General features: G+C 33.0%; 1 protein-coding gene across 1 annotated transcript; it reads right to left on the bottom strand.

The window, feature by feature from the left end:
• Nucleotides 1-392: 392 nt before the first annotated feature.
• On the bottom strand, nucleotides 393-11,474 carry LOC127721930 (collagen alpha-1(VIII) chain-like). The gene is made up of 9 exons (XM_052228748.1): nucleotides 11,451-11,474; nucleotides 10,634-10,660; nucleotides 10,340-10,384; nucleotides 9,238-9,327; nucleotides 8,784-8,909; nucleotides 6,416-6,523; nucleotides 5,065-5,172; nucleotides 3,106-3,162; nucleotides 393-589 (listed from the first exon to the last, which is right to left on the bottom strand). The coding sequence occupies exons 1-9, from the start codon at nucleotides 11,461-11,463 to the stop codon at nucleotides 507-509; spliced, it is 657 nt and encodes a 218-aa protein (XP_052084708.1). The 5' UTR covers nucleotides 11,464-11,474; the 3' UTR covers nucleotides 393-506.
• Nucleotides 11,475-16,459: the final 4,985 nt, after the last annotated feature.

The raw sequence follows: 16,459 nt of genomic DNA, 5'->3' as shown, positions 1-16,459 counted from the left end.
CATTATACCACAGCACTCATGTATGTATCGTAACTAGTTTTCGTATTATATTCCTTAACTTTCCAATCTTGCTTAATATCTTCTGCCTTTTTAAAAATCTTTCATGCAAGGACAAACGGTCTCGTCCGTAGATGGCCTGTTGCAGCAAGGCAATATTTCTGTCCCTACCAAAGATACCGTATTTCTTTGAGCAATCCTGACACTTCAAGGTGTGTTATGAATTGTTTTAATTACTAGTTTATCAAGTTTAATAATACAAATTGTGTTTGCAGTGTATTGATTAGTATAAGTTTATATATTATTCTTACACAAAGCGATCCTTACGATAGCTGGTAAAATGTACTTATATAACCTAGTTCTTTTTTATTGGAAAAGGCGATAAAAAGTAAATATAAAATAATAATTTTCTATTTATTATTACTTCACAGAAGATGTCATGAATCTACACAATAGGTAAAAAGTCTCAAATTTTCTATGAATTGTATATCGTTGATAGTCTATTGATACTACGATGACCAGGCTGACCAGGCTGACCAGGATGAAGACAGCTGATGTGATGAGGACAGCTCCTGTTTTATAGCTGCTTTTTCTGTAACGCAACAGTAGTTTCTATTAACACATGATTCTCTTTTTTGTAATTTTTCGAGATTGAGGAAGGGGGATTGAGATCACACAAAATTCATTAATCTCGCCGCATTTTTGTGTTCACACATATTGAGTAGACACCTGCATAATTTTGAAGACTTTACTTTGGGAAATCTATGATTTCTTTTTTTTTATTTACGTGGTAAGGTAGTCGTCTTAATGATGTATAACCTACATCTCCTTTTATTCATACACGTTATCCGTAAGTCTATGGAGTACTTAATCTGTAAAGAAGTCAACATAAAACCTAAGTTTCGGCATCACGAACCCCAACATAAACCGGGATTGAAATTAGGTGGTCCTGAATGGTAAGGACTTCATGCGTCGTGTTACTCATGGCAAGTAAATATTTGGCAATACAATAAATAAATGGTTTTATCGAGTAACCTCTATATAAACTCAGGCTAAATGGTTTACAAAACATACTGTATCTGTTTGATGTAGACCTTGAAATATAATTGCCCTGTATACACACTAATTAATTCATTATTAGACGGACATTGTGATTAGTATGTAACCCTACTATTGGTGAAGGTTCAATAACGTGAACAGGTAACTTTTAATTATGGACACATCCATTACAATATGTTCGCACTTTCTTTGAAAACTTAAGGGATGACAAGAGGTAAACATGCATGTACCCCAATAAAACTAGACACAAAATTAATTTCTTCTGAAGGATAAACGATTTCTAGAAAGCTCAATTCTTACACCCGTCTAGCAGCTCATAGTAAAACTTCGATAGTAAGATCCACTTAAGAACAAACTGTTGACACAGAGACTTGTCTGGCCTATCGGCATAAAATTCAAAAAAAGACAATCTGATGGACAGCAACATTGCTTATTGATTCAGTCATTGGAAGATGATCTAGTAGGTAGAGCCTGAAAATGGTCGACATACTGAGATGTACAGACAGTAATGTAACTTTATAGAAAATATCGTTGTTTATTGTAAGTACTAGTAGTTCCTATCGATATAACTTAAGCATACAAACTTAGCATTGAGAATTGCTAATTAATTCAAAGTCATGTCATAGGGGGCAGGGCCTCAAAATAGTCGTCAAACTGATATGTACTGATAGTAATGCAACGTTATACAAAATATTATTGATCTATCACAAGTAGTTCTTATCAAACTGACTTAAGCAGAGAAACTTAACATAGAACATTGCTAATTAATTTAAAGCCACTGGACCACGACCTAGGGAGCAGGGCCTCAAAATAGTATTGATAGCAATGCGACTTCATAGAACTTCTCTATGTTCATTACTTAAGGGATATTTATCTGTCTCTTTGACGCATTTTCCATTTCCATTCTCAATTTTATCAAACTGATATGTACTGATAGTAATGCGACTTCATACAACATATCATTGATCTATCACACGTAGATCCTAACAAACTAACTTAAGAAGAAAACTTAACATTAAAAATTGCTTATTAATTCAATGTCACTGGACCATGTCCTACATGGCAGGGCCTCAAAATAGTCGTCAAACAGATATGTACTGATAGTAATGCGACTTCATACAAAATATCATTGATCTATCACAAGAAGATCCTACTAAACTTCGTCCTGAATATGCATGAAATATTTGCCACTGGACGTTAAGCAACCAACAATCAATCAATCAATCCTATTAAACTAACTGAAGCAGAAAACTTAACATCGAAAATTGCTAAATAATTCAAAGCCACTGGACCATGTCCTAGGGGGCAGGGTCTCAAAATAGTCGAAAGTAGATCCTATCAAACATATTTAAGAAGAAAATTTAACAATTGTTGATGCCGGAGCCGTCGTCGTAAAAGCAATTCCTATGTCTCGTTTTCCACGACTTTCGTCGCAGGACAGACAATTAACAGGATACAATTCTGACAGAATGCTATTCCAAGCAGAGTAAATTGTCAGTCTCATTCACTGCGTAACTTCATCAGATGCTAATACACGTCTTTAATATACTTTTTAATTCAATTCAGTCACCGACCCACAATGCCTCGTGTGCGTTGTTTAGTTAAAGAAACAACTAAAGCATCACTTGAAATGACCTACAGAAGGACAAAATACTGCTGGAGAACGATAGTCAAATTTTAATCAAACGTGTATTTGACAAGACATTGCTGTAGGAATAAAAGAAAAAAAAATGTTGTCACTTTCAATGAACTTAAAAGTTTCTCTTTACAAATAAGAGACGGAAGAAACCAAGTTGTCAAACTCATTAGTCGACGACAAACTAACAATGCCGTTGCAAAAACAAAAAAAACCAACCTAAAGACAAATAACAGTCTAAAAAACACAGCATAGAAACTAAAGATTGAGCAACACCGGGGATGATATCAGGTGCTTCGGAACGGTAAATATAGGTACTATGATGTTGGATACTTAGGTTGCTTCAATTGTTCTAGGATCACTATTCATGTGATGTATAGATGAATATATTATATCTGCAAAAACTGACTTACGTGAAGGTCCAAGCTTATATTTGCTACCATAGTTATCAAATACAACATGGACATATCCTGTCAATGAAAAGAAAACATCGTTTAAACGTTACATTATCACGAGTTAGAAGAAAAAACAGGGGGATGTTTTAGTAACAACAATGTTGTTCAAATGCATGTTTAAAGAGAACATTTATAGTGTTATCAAAAGCATATAAATTGGCCCTCTAAACATGCATTTATGATGTATAGTTATAATGACATATATTTACCGTAATTGCATAGCGCAATGACCTGTGGTGATATTGTCGTAATGTTAAAGGTTGTTTAAACAATTATTCAATGTGGCATACAATAGATTAAAACTGCACAAATCTGCATAAAATAATAAACTTCGACATAACACACCGTGACATAATATACCGTGAAGAAGTGTTTTGACCTGTCCATCAATCTGTTCGTCATATCTTTGATATCGACAGGATAGCGTCTTAATTTCAAATTAATCTGAATTTAGAATTCCACTCCACGAAACCACGGATGGGTTCGATAATTAGCAAAATCGAAAAGTGGAATCATCTTTTCAAAAGAGGAGCTTGTAAAAGTATCCCATCTTATTATCTGCCTTCATTTTTTTATCAAACCCTCTTCAAATTTATATGAAGAATTTCATTCATTCCATCGTTTTTATACAATTCTCCTCTTAAAAAACTTCTGCATACTGAGTAACATACAACAAAATGTGTGATTGGTTAAAAACGTCCTTAACATTGGGAATTCAGTAGGTGACATACAACAAAATGTGTGATTGGTAAAAACGCCCTAAACATTGGAAATTCAGTAGGTGACATACAACAAAATGTGTGAATGGTTAAAAACGCCCTTAACATTGAAAATTCAGAAGGTGACATACAACAAAATGTGTAATTGGTTAAAAACGCCCTATACATGGGAAATTCAGAAGGTGACATACAACAAAATGTGTGATTGGTTAAAAACGTCCTAAATATTTAAAAAATACCACCAATGTCATAACGTTATTTTCATTTTTTGTAACTAACAATTAAAAATACGCTTTATCCCATAAATAATTTAATTTTGGATGTAACGCGTCTTCTGATTGGCTGACGTTGTTTTGTTTATCAGCTCATAGACATAATTTTGTCATGTGACCATGACGTCATCAACGTTTTTTCTTGGTTTACTCTGGTTTAAAATGGAATTTAGAATTAAATTATAAGAAATGACTGTAATATTTTTTCTGTCTATTCGAAATAACATAAAAAATGTGGTGCACACTTTAAAATAACCCGCTACGCGGGTTATTCAGTGTGCACCACATTTTTGATGTTATTTCTTCATAGACAGAAAAAATATTACAGTCATTCCTTAAATGTTCTAAAGGACGACTATTACATCAACACTGTGATCACCTCTCCATTTGATCTGTTAATTTACCAAATTTCCTATGTTTCGATATTAAAAATGCGTTTATAAAATGATGTTTTGTAGTGTACTCTTTCAGACATTTGCATTGATATTAATTTTATGTTTTAATAATTTTTGCATGGCACTTGAATTTCCATAATTGAAGTTTTTCCTATAAATATCAGCTGAAATACTTTATAAGAATTAATATATTATCTACCATTGACTTTTAAGTTTGTTTCTTTCATTAATAATTTAATTTTGGATGTAACACGTTTTTTGATTGGCTGATAGTTTTTTGACCATCAGCTCATAGACATAATTTTGTCATGTGACCCTGACGTCATCAACGTTTTTCTCATGACTTACTCCTTAAAAATGGAATTTGGAATTAAATTGTTAGGAATGCCTGTAATATTTTTTCTGTCTATTCGAAATTAAAAATGTGGTGCACACTTTTAAATAACCTGCATAAGTGTGCATTTCATTGAAGTTATTTCTTCATAGACAGAAAAATATAACACTCATTCCTTAAAGATTTTGAATACATACCGTCCTTGCCCGGTTTTCCCGGCATGCCTGGTGGTCCTTTAGGTCCAGGCCACCCGACTGGTCCTTTACCACCAGGTTTTCCATCAGCGCCATCCATTCCTTTCTTTCCTGTAAATGAAAAAAAAATTAATAAAACGTCATTGCTTTTCTACCCAAGTTAGTTATCGTTTTAAAAGTTTAGAAATTAGAAAAAACAAAACAAATCCGGGTATCATCAGCCGTTTTGAATTTTTTTATTTACGTTTCAATTAATTCAAATTTAAAAAAAATGTGAATGCTTAAAACAATTCTTTTTTTATCTTCTGCATTAATCCTCATATTCAGTTTCACCTTACAAATAGCATTTAAAAACTTAATCCGATTTCAAATGAAAAGTTTTTTTTAAGGTTCTGCAGTAAACATAATACTATATACTATATTTTGTCATTTAATTTTAATTTAAGAGAAAACATAATCCTTCATTCAAAATAACACAAGATGAATAAACACCACAAATATGCTAATTTCAATTTTCCTGAATTTAATTGGTTTTCATTAATCAAAATATACATCGGATTCTGTTATTATGCGGATTGTGTCATACAAAATAGACAGTTGCCTTTCAACTTATTGTGTCAAGTATCGTGATATGTTCCAATTGTCATATTTACCATCCCGTCCCCCTTTTCCCCGAATGTGACTACCGAATTAGACTTATCAGCGGGTTTGTACTAACATGAGCAACACGACGGATGCCACATCTGGAGCAGGATCTGCCTACCCTTCCGTAGCTCCTGAGATCACCCCCAGTTTTTTGTGAGGTTCGTGTAGCTCAGTCTTTAGTTTTCTATGTTGTGTTTTGCGTACTGTTGTTGTCTGTTGGTCTTTTTCTTTTGTAGTCATGGCGTTGTCAGTTTATTTTCGACTTGTGGGTTTGAATGTCCCTTTGGTATCTTTCGCCTCTCTCTTAATGCCGTAAAACTGCATATACAGTAAATACAAGGTATATGATTCTAAAATTGGTATCAAATAAAATTGAGAATGGAAATGGGGAATGTGTCAAAGAGACAACAACCCGACCAAAGAGCAGAAAACAGCCGAAGTCCACCAATGGGTTTTCAACACAGCGAGAAAATCCCGCACCCGGAGGCGGGCTTCAGCTGGCCCCTAAACAAAATCCACTTGATCGTTTTCAGGAGCTATTCAGCCTATCTCATTATTGGCTATAGAAATATCTTGCTAGATAGTCCCTGTTATTTTGTCGTATTGTAGTCCTTAATCAGTCTTAAAACTAAGATGAATCAGATATATATAGTTTTCATGTGTCAATACCAGAAACTAAAAAACATATCCAAGAAGTTATTAAAATCACCTGGTAGTCCTGGATATCCGTCTCTTCCGGGATCACCCGGTTTCCCTTTCATACCAGGTGGCCCTTTTGGACCCGGCCATCCTACTGGTCCCTTGTTACCTGGTCCACCTATGACAAGAATAATCGTATTTCGTAACTTACTTGTTTAAAAAACAGCTCATATTCTAATATATAACATATATAAAGAATAAAAAACAAACATGATATATTTTTCATGTGTATGAATTAAAATGGTTGTTAGTATGATAGTGCTAATCACTCAAATCATAAGTATGATAGTATTATAATGAAGATATGATATTTCATATTCTAATGCAATTATTTTGTATTTTGTATCGCTGGTTTTGATTGGATGACAATAAGCGTAAAATCCTCTATCTCCCGACATTTTGAATTCTGGAATGTACTGACATGTAATTTCTCCAATAAAACGCCAAAAAAAACCTCACATTTTGCGCATAGAAATCTTCTTTTTATCAAGTTTTATTACATTTTGAGGCGGACAAGAAGCCAGAAAACGCCCCGTGTTTACGTTTGACGCCGGAAGCATACCTTTGAAGTCACATAGTTTAGGCGCCAAAGAAGATAACATCATTTCGCGGAATTTTCGTTAAATGAAAATTTTACAAAGAAATAATAACTAAAATTGAATGATTTGTTTATTTTGCATTAAAATAGAGATAACTGTATTGTATTTGAAGCTTTGTGGACGTCCTTCGGTAGTTTTACTGTCGTAAATATCCGTTTACCGGTCTCCGCGTAAATACTGTGACAGTAAGAGAGATAATATTCATGAATAAAGGCGTAAAGATAATACTATGCTATGATTTAAAAAAAAAGGTATATGTGTATGGCAGGGCAATTCTTTCAAATGGTCAACGATGCGCAAACACACATTCAACAATTTAACTGAAATAATGTGTGAAGCGAAATCGACTTTGATTTCCCATTAAAGTTTCGATTTTGGTGGCTGCTCGTATTACTCAAAAGATATGTGTTCTGTCTCTTAATGTTTTATGTGTTTATTTTTATTTGTCTGAATATACATGATATATGCATTTTGTTGGCCTTGTTCATGATCTGCTGTTTTTTTGGGTTTTTTTTTAATATTTTCCTTCCTAAACATGGGGTTAGTTTTTAGCATCCTACTTGTACTTAAAGTAAATTAAAGAATTATTTTTTTCTTCAAGATAATGTTATTATTGTGAAGCAATGAAGCAGCGCATGTGATATTTTTTTTTTGTTGCTTTCTTAGAAAAGAGACAGAAGTTACCAAAGAAAGTATGTAAACTCATAAATCGAAATGAGATCGAAACAGTATTGCAAAAATGAAACACACTGAAAAACGGTCTAACAAATACTTAATATAAAAATAAAGACTTAGTATCACGAATCCAATTACAATCAGGGGTGAGGTTTAAGGTGTTGTGGACAGGTCAGCAGAGTTTGACACTTCCAAACAAAAATAATTCCTAGTAAAGATAATGTGCTAACAACGATTTAATCAAAATCATAAAAAAAAAATTAGAAAAAAAATATTTTTGCTGGTGTTTTCAATACTTGAACTGTTTTAGATTTTTTTTGTATTCTGAGTAATATTATCAAAAACGTACACCAAAACATTGTGAATGGTTAAAAAAAACCCCAAACAATGGAAATTCAATAAATGATTGTGACGTTTAAGGAATGAAAAATGAAATAATCTCATCGGAGCGTTACGTTTGCCCGAATTTTTCATACAATGGCGCTAATATTTTTGACCGTTTGCGCAAAAACCACATTACGTTGCGCCAAATTAACCTGTTCAACAGTTACTAAGTACTACATGAAATGAAACGACAAGGTGAACATCGATTTTCAAATCAATGATTTTTTTAAAGACCTTAATATTTGAAAGTTAAACTTTACGTGTAGATATATAGAGTTGAAAATTAAAAAGTGGAGACATTTCCTTGAGATGAACCAAGAAATCAAATATGTAAATATCGGTTAAGAACTGATTGCGAATGTTAAGTCAGTTTGTTCAGGGGAGAAATGGGCACAATCGTGAACGTGATAAAAGTTAATGGGAAAGAAAGCAAATTATACTGAATATCGCGACTGCGTATACTAAAATACGCGGAATCCATACCCCATCTTGTGAAACGCACAGAAAAAGGCAACATTCAGTTCAACGAATTAAGACTTCTCTGATTATATATTTATCAGGATGAAACACAGGCAAAAACTCATGTAAGTTACAGATAAATTCGCAAAAAAACGTAATACCCGTCACAAACCAAATTCGTGAAAATGTCGGTCGCCCAATCCCATAGTCCGTTAAATGTTGAAACGTCAAATGAGGAAATAATGATTGTCTGATTCAAACCTTTAACTCCTGGATATCCCATTGGACCTCTAATTCCAGGATCTCCCATCGCTCCTTTCTTACCAGGTTTGCCATTATATCCTGGTATACCTGGTTTCCCGTCTATACCAGGCATGCCAGGTTTGCCTGAAGGTAATAAAACAATAACTCAATAAGTAAAGGTACTTTCTTATCTAAAATAAACGTTATTTATTGTAATTTAAGTTGAATAATGTATACGTAAATATGTTGATCTTTTTTTTTTTTTTTATTTAGAGGCTGTTTTGCTTGATATACTGCTGTCATGTATATTAACACTAATGTTTTATAAAAATTTGTCAAAAGCAATCACTAAAAAGCTGTTCACCAAAATTGTAATCATCCATTGGGAAATATATTGATTTAAATTTTTGAAAATAACACGTTTTCAATATCTATACATTTCAAAAATGTATCATTTAAATATTGCCACTACCTTTCATCCCATTCATTCCTGGAATACCATTATGTCCAGGTAATCCTTTGTCTCCCATTTCTCCTTTTTTACCGGGACCACCAGGCCAACCTGTAAAGCAATGCGTATTTAAAATACATGTACTTGTTGTTACAAATATATACATTAAACACAAATACGTTTCGTCTACATAAGACACATTAGAAGCACAATGCAAAATTGTTATGACGTTGAGGAGGATCGAAAACAAGATTTCAAAAATGTATTATGTACTTTTTTTTAGAAAAAGAGCTCATTTAATACATATTTAATTGGTTTTGGAAGTTTTGTGTTAAACATCAATTTTCATTTCCCTTTCGACATTTATACAACATTCCTATCATGATTTCCTTGATAGAGAGTTGCTGCTTACAAAGCAGCTAATGAAAAACTTCACATAAGTCCACAGATTTATTCCACCTATCGTAGCCACAATCTCATTCTCTCGTCCTCGATTGACACATCCCCGAAGGCAACTTACCACCAATGTTGTATCTGCGTATTGCAACAGATGTGGGTGCCTCTAGATGAGGAAGAACTATTTTAGTTTTCAATGTCTGAGTTGACATTTTGGTAAAAGTCTTGTTTATCGTTTTACCTAGCAGATCCTATTTTCATTTCAAACTTCCATATCCGATTTGCGAGCGGACTACAAGTACTGAGCGTTTATTAATTTTGTAATGTTGTAAGGCTTGGCAAGAGGCATCTGCTCTAGTATGATGGACACATTTTAATAGGTGCACCAGTGCGGGTGTCAGAAATGGAACAAGAACTACTTATACTCAGAAATTCATCGCCGATATGTGTTTTGGTTCTTGTTGTGCAATCTTTAGTGTATTTGTTAGTGTTTTTTGGACTGCTGTTTGTCTTTTTGTCATTTCTTTTTAAACTGTGGTGTTGTCTTTTTTCAAAGACTATGGTTTTAGATTGCTTCCCATCGGAATTTACTCTCCTCATTTGATGAATCTTCGAACTCAATATCATTTGGAAAATAGCATTGAAAGAATGCAATTGCTTCAAAGGCATCAAAAACGTTGTGATCGATTTGTTTTTATTTCCTGCATTGTATTACGTAATTTCTCACCATGTTTTCCAGGTGCTCCTGGTAATCCCATTTCTCCCATTTTACCTGAAAACATAGAATGTATATAGGAAATCATAATGTTTAGCAATGTTGGTTGTTCATAATACATGTCTAACTTTTATTGTCCTTTATACCCTAATTGTTCCTTTGAAAAAAAATGCATTCGATATATTTTGCGTTTATTAAAGATATTAAATTTCACGAATAAACTTATCTAAATTGAAAAACGGTGAAATTATTTTTGTAAACTTTGTTTGAAGATCTAAAACAGAATTATATGTACAATATATTTACCTTTCATTCCAGGCCAACCATGTGTACCTGTAAAAAATATTATATAATCACTAAGCACTCATCACGTTGTTTTAAGATTAGAAACACAAATGGTGATAATACGAGTGAACGATTACATGTATATTTTATATCTCATGTGTTAACCTGTAACAACCGTCCTGTCTAACATTTATCTGATCTCAACACTTTGAATTTCGTGCGTATGTATAACTTATCTTGTTTATTTCATCTCTCAAGTTAAACTTGTCTTTGTTCTATCGATTTATATCGAATACTTATATTGTGTTGATCGAAATTTGCTGTTAAAAAATTTAGAAAATCATTTTGAATTAAGGAATACATCTCCCTCATGTAAAGCTCTGATTCCTTGTCCTGATTTGGTTATACTTTAGATCCCTTTTTTAGTTCGTTTAGCTCTTCAACATTTGTATTATTTTAAGGATATTCAATTATTTTGGCCTCGGGCATCACCGAAGAGATTATTTTGTTAAGGGGCCAGCTGAAGCCCGCCTCCGGGTGCGGGGGTTTCTCGCTGTGTTGGTGGCCTTGGGCTGTCTTCTGCTCTTTGGTCGACATTCCCCGTTTCCATTCTCAATTTTATTAATTGTCGAAATGTGTATCTGGTGCAGTAAAATTGGCACTGTTTATGTTATTACTTTCGTATATGTGTTTATATTTGAGTAAATCTACATTTCCAACTACAACCTTAACTATAAATAATGACCACAATCCAAATATTAGCTACAATTTATTTCCTTATTCTTCAGCGAAATACTTATGTTTCCAATATTCCCTGCCTTATTTTTCTTTCTTTTACCTGGTGTTCCCATTTTGCCTTTTTCGCCTGAAAGAAAAAAAAACCACATATACTCATTATTTTGTTTGTTATAATGCATTTCTAAAACGTAATATATTATGTCGACAAGCTAATATTGTTTCTGTATGATTTTTCAAGCTTCAGTTGAACTATGTCATTTACAAAAAAAGGTTTATAGATATAGGAATTGTGGTATGAGTGCCAATGAGACAACTCTCCATCAAAGTAACAATTTATAAAAGTAAACCATTATAGGTCAAGGTACGGCCTTCAACACGGAGCATTGGCTCACACCGAACAGCAAGCTACAGTGGAAATCACTTCTAACCTCTCATTAGAACTGTCAGAATAATCTGTCATAGAACTGTTCTAAACTGTCCTAGAACAGTTCTACCTAGAACAGTTCTACCCTAGAACTGTTCTAAGTAGAACTGTCAGAATCAGTTCTAGGTAGAACTGTCAGAATCAGTTCTAGGTAGAACTGACCAAATCAGTTCTAGGTAGAACTGTCAGGATCAGTTCTAGCGTAGAACTGTCTAAAACTGTTCTAGGTAGGACTGTGCAAATCAGTTCTAGTCGTAGAACTGTGAGCAGAACTGACCAAATCAGTTCTAACCGTAGAACTGTCAGCAGAACTGACTAAATCAGTTCTTACCGTAGAACTGTCAGCAGAACTGTCTAAAACTGTACTAGCCGTAGAACTGACCAAACCTGTCAGGATTGTAGAACAGTTCTAAATGACGTCACTGCAATTTTTCAATATATATTATTTTCTTTTGACTTATTTATATTTAAGACAAAGAGTTCTTAAAACTGTTCTATCGATAGAACTGACTAAGTCAATTCTAGCCGTAGAACTGACCAAATCAGTTCTAATTGTAGAACTGTTCTAGTCGTAGAACTGTTCTAGCCGTAGAAATGTTCTAGTCGTAGAACTGACCAAAGATTTGTTCAGGTCTAAGTAGAACTGTCTTAAACTGCTCTAGGGTAGAACTGTCAGGATCAGTTCTAGGTAGAACTGTCTAAATCAGTTCTAGGTAGAACTGACCAAATCAGTTCTAGGTTAGAACTGTTCTAGCTAGAACTGTCTAAAAGGTGTCAGGATGACAGTGCTACATACTGTCCTAGGACAGTTCTCCTGACAGATTCTGACAGATTTGATGAGAGGTTAGAAGTGATCTCCACTGTATAAAGGGTCCCAAAAATTACTAGTTTAATCCACTTTTTGATATTTTTTTTTCTCTTCTGATCTTCTGATGCCATATCTAAATACCGTCACTTATTTATTTATTTATAATTTTATTCTATTTTTTTTCTTCTTTTAAACACAATACTTTGGTTAAAGAAAGAAGTACTAAAATATAAGTAACATTTACCTGGTGATCCTGGCCAACCATGTGGACCTAAAATAAAACATGAATGAAAAGTTAAAAATCTTAATTTAATTTTGTTGATGGTGGTAGACAGATTGCTGTTTAACGTCCAGTAGAAAATTAAAGGACGAGAACATGGCAATACAATATTAATATAAACCCTGCTTTGTACTAGACCGACACGCTGATCTAGATTCTTATCGTTCTAGTTCACAAGGTAGAAATGTTATTATAGACTTTTCAGAAATATGGACATTTTTATGACTATTTTCCAAAGTTTGTCGATACAATACAACGTTTTTCGAGTGTGATTGATAAATTGTGTGCTTTTAAATGATTATGGCGTCTATTATTCTACGGTTTTCTTTATTTAGACAAAATAAAGACTATGTATTTTACTGTATGTGCCCTTTTAACGGTTAGTTCACCGAATATTTTGTTTGATGCTTAATATTCATTTCTTGTAATTACAATGCATTCTTTGTTTTGGTTTATATTAGCTTTAAAACAAAGACACTTACCTTTATTACCTGTTTCACCTTTCATACCTAAAATATTCAAAATTTATACAATTTTCCTCATCTATCTATTGGCAAAACATCAAAGCAGAATTGTTGTTTTTATTTTGATTTATTGACAAATGAGTTGCAATACGTTGTGAATTATCCATTTATTAATAGTTATAAGAATGTAAAAACTAATCCCTAAATCTTTCTTTTTAATGTATTTGTAATAAAATTGTCAATATTGGAGACAGCTGAACTATGTAATTCAGACTAGTTGATTTTATATCAAACTAATATTGTGCCATCGTGCATTTTTATTTGGGCTTGTATAGCTGTATCCAATCCATGGATTCGCTCCCAATCAATAATTCTACAGATGCAAGCACTCCATCCCGAATCTTTCAGCTGTTTTCAAATTCGGTCATATCCAATACTGAATGCTTTTGCATAATATCGACTTACAATTTAAATAAAACTGTAGTCTGGTATAAAGAAAAGTCTCACAAGCTTTAAACATGTAAGGATATCACCATCTCCTAGTTTAGATATACGAAAAAGGACTTTGGCATTTTATAGGTATGAATTGTCTTTTTTGGACAATAATACCAAAGAGACTCGAAAATATCCGTTTGGTATCTTCCGCCTCTCTTTTAGTCTAATGCTTTTAATCATGTTTAGGTTGTAGATCTTTAAAAAGCTTTCTTTACCTTTTTTGTATTAACTGTAATCACGATTATGTTTCCACATAATCATACTAAAATTATTTTATCATTCTTCGGTTTCTAAACCGGTACTTCGAACATATGATTTCACAAAAGTTAAATTTGTACTTATAATATTAAACAAATTGCCTAGATCCCCAGTTCGTTAAATTCAAAAATGCATGCAGATGAGGGATACTTTTCTTAAAAACTAAATTTTTAGAAATATATTATTTTTGTTCTTACTTAACAAGTCAAAATCATCCATCTGGTCGGTAAAGAACGAACAAAAAGAGAAAATACTCGTTCGTTAATTTCAAAATGTTTCATATGATTCGGTAAATACAAACTTGAGTTAACTTTAGCCTTTACACTTAGCTTAGTTTGCTTTTCAATTAAAGCCCCATTACTCATGAACGACTATTATGTAATCCACCAAAAAAACAGAATGACAGGATACGTGAAAGTATACGACAGCTATCTTGAGAAATAGGTAAAATTGCATAGTTTTTACAAAGTGAAATTACTCTGGAACTAACTAACATTTATTTAGAAATCATCGCCGATCAAAATAACTTTCTATGTGTTTTTCTTTTTTGCACGTCCGAAATCATTTTGAATACGATAATGACTATATTGACGATATTTAAAAATGTTCAAAATAGTATATACATTTGTACATTAACCGCGCGTTGTATCGGACAATGAATAACCGCGCGTGACATTTCGCGATAAAGTCCCGATGTTCAGGAGGTAATACGATAGTCAGAGAGGAACATAAAGTTTTGTTCAATGTCACGTGGCATAGTCTGAACTAATCAAATGTTGATTTCGCTATCAAAATGTGCATACAGTGGAAAAATATCTGTAATCATATGATAATCATAGGACTACTGAAGATGCACATTCGGTTGTCACAGTCGTTCGGGGTTGCTCATGTGTCAACTGCTTTGATAATGCTGCTTGCACCTGGTTTGATATTTTATGATATTCTAACAGAAACCAGTTAACTGATTTTTAATATGAATTATCTACATTGGTCATAAATGATAGGAAAAATACTCACCGTTTGCGCCTGGTATGCCGTTATATCCTATAAGGAATTAAAAACGTCACTTGTTTAAAAAGATTAACATATTTTATTAATAACTGGAGACAAACTGTTACTGTAGAGTAAGTGCATCAATTAAATTATCTTATCATGGAAAGTAGAGTAATGAAATTAAAGGACATTCAAAAACATAATAACTATCTTAGAACATGTTGAGTCTGCGTATAAACCCCAGTCTATCTTAAACGAGACATTCATTTCTTTTCACTCATAATTTTTATAATGAAGCCTAAATTTCATAATATTAAGGAGATTAATGAATGGAGCGGGTATATAAGGTATAAAACCACTAATTCATAGCCCCATTGCTTTCTATGTTACATTCTGCAATTTCAAGCATTAATGGCTATTTGTCTTAAGTTTAAATAAAGTGGCAGTCATTTCATGTCTAAACTATACCTTATCTTGACTTGTGCTGAAAAATTCAACATACCTTTAATTGCATATTAGAGCGAACTGGTTCCCGGAAGTTTGATAGTACAAAAACGGGTACTTCTGATCTGAACAACAGGGCAAATGTGCCCTTCTATTATAATTCTACATACTTTTTTATTATTCATCAGAAACTTTCAACAAGGGTTCTACAATGATTCCAAGTCCCCAAGCTTTCATTTGATACCAAAACTACCCAAATATTACAACTATTGACAAAGATACAGCTATGCGTAGGAACTATTTTGTGTAAAATATGTACTACTTTCTTGTATGTTCTTTCTGACCGGGCCCGAATTAGTGGTTCTATACCATAAGTATTGTTTTATGTCGCTTATGTCGAACGAGTGCTACATCATTATCCTTCTACCATTTTAGTATCAATGTTATACTTACCGTCTTTTCCTTTCTTTCCTGGTGGGCCCATACTACCTGGTTATAATAAATAGATTGTTTTGGGTTTGTTTAAACAAATACTGTTCAGTCATATATATTCAGGAATAGATAACCTAAGCTGTATATGGCAAAACTTTTCGGAATATTTCGGTCCTCAACGCTTTTGAACTTAGTACTTGATTTTGCTTTGTAACTTTGTTTATTCGAGCCACACAGATGAGTCTTCTGGAGACGGAATGCGCGTCTAACGTACACAATACACGTGTTTTTATTATCAAAACTAGTTGGTTATCTTAAATCATATATTGACCTTTGCATTTCTATAAAGGTTATGTTAATATGTTCTGTTCTTTTTTTAGTTTGTTTGTTTTTTGTTTGTTTTTTTGTTTGTTTTTTTTGTTTTTTACTTCTCATTGCTGTAGGATATATCGCATCTTTTTTTTATTTACAAACATTTTCCTTTATATATTTAGTACATCCCTTTAAAGAA

This window comes from Mytilus californianus, unplaced genomic scaffold (assembly GCF_021869535.1).
Source record: "Mytilus californianus isolate M0D057914Y unplaced genomic scaffold, xbMytCali1.0.p SCAF_12, whole genome shotgun sequence".
NCBI lineage: Eukaryota > Metazoa > Mollusca > Bivalvia > Mytilida > Mytilidae > Mytilus > Mytilus californianus.
The sequence above is the reverse complement of the archived record's forward strand: the minus strand, read 5'-3'. Positions and strand labels throughout refer to the sequence as shown.

Excerpts from the sequence above, each read along its gene's own strand:
- LOC127721930 (XM_052228748.1), bottom strand. Across the intron at positions 9,328-10,339 it reads AGGAGCACCTGGAAAACATG|GTTGGCCTGGTGGTCCCGGT; the intron begins GTGAGAAATTAC and ends ATTGCTTTACAG. Across the intron at positions 6,524-8,783 it reads GGGATATCCAGGAGTTAAAG|GTGGACCAGGTAACAAGGGA; the intron begins GTTTGAATCAGA and ends TTCTTGTCATAG.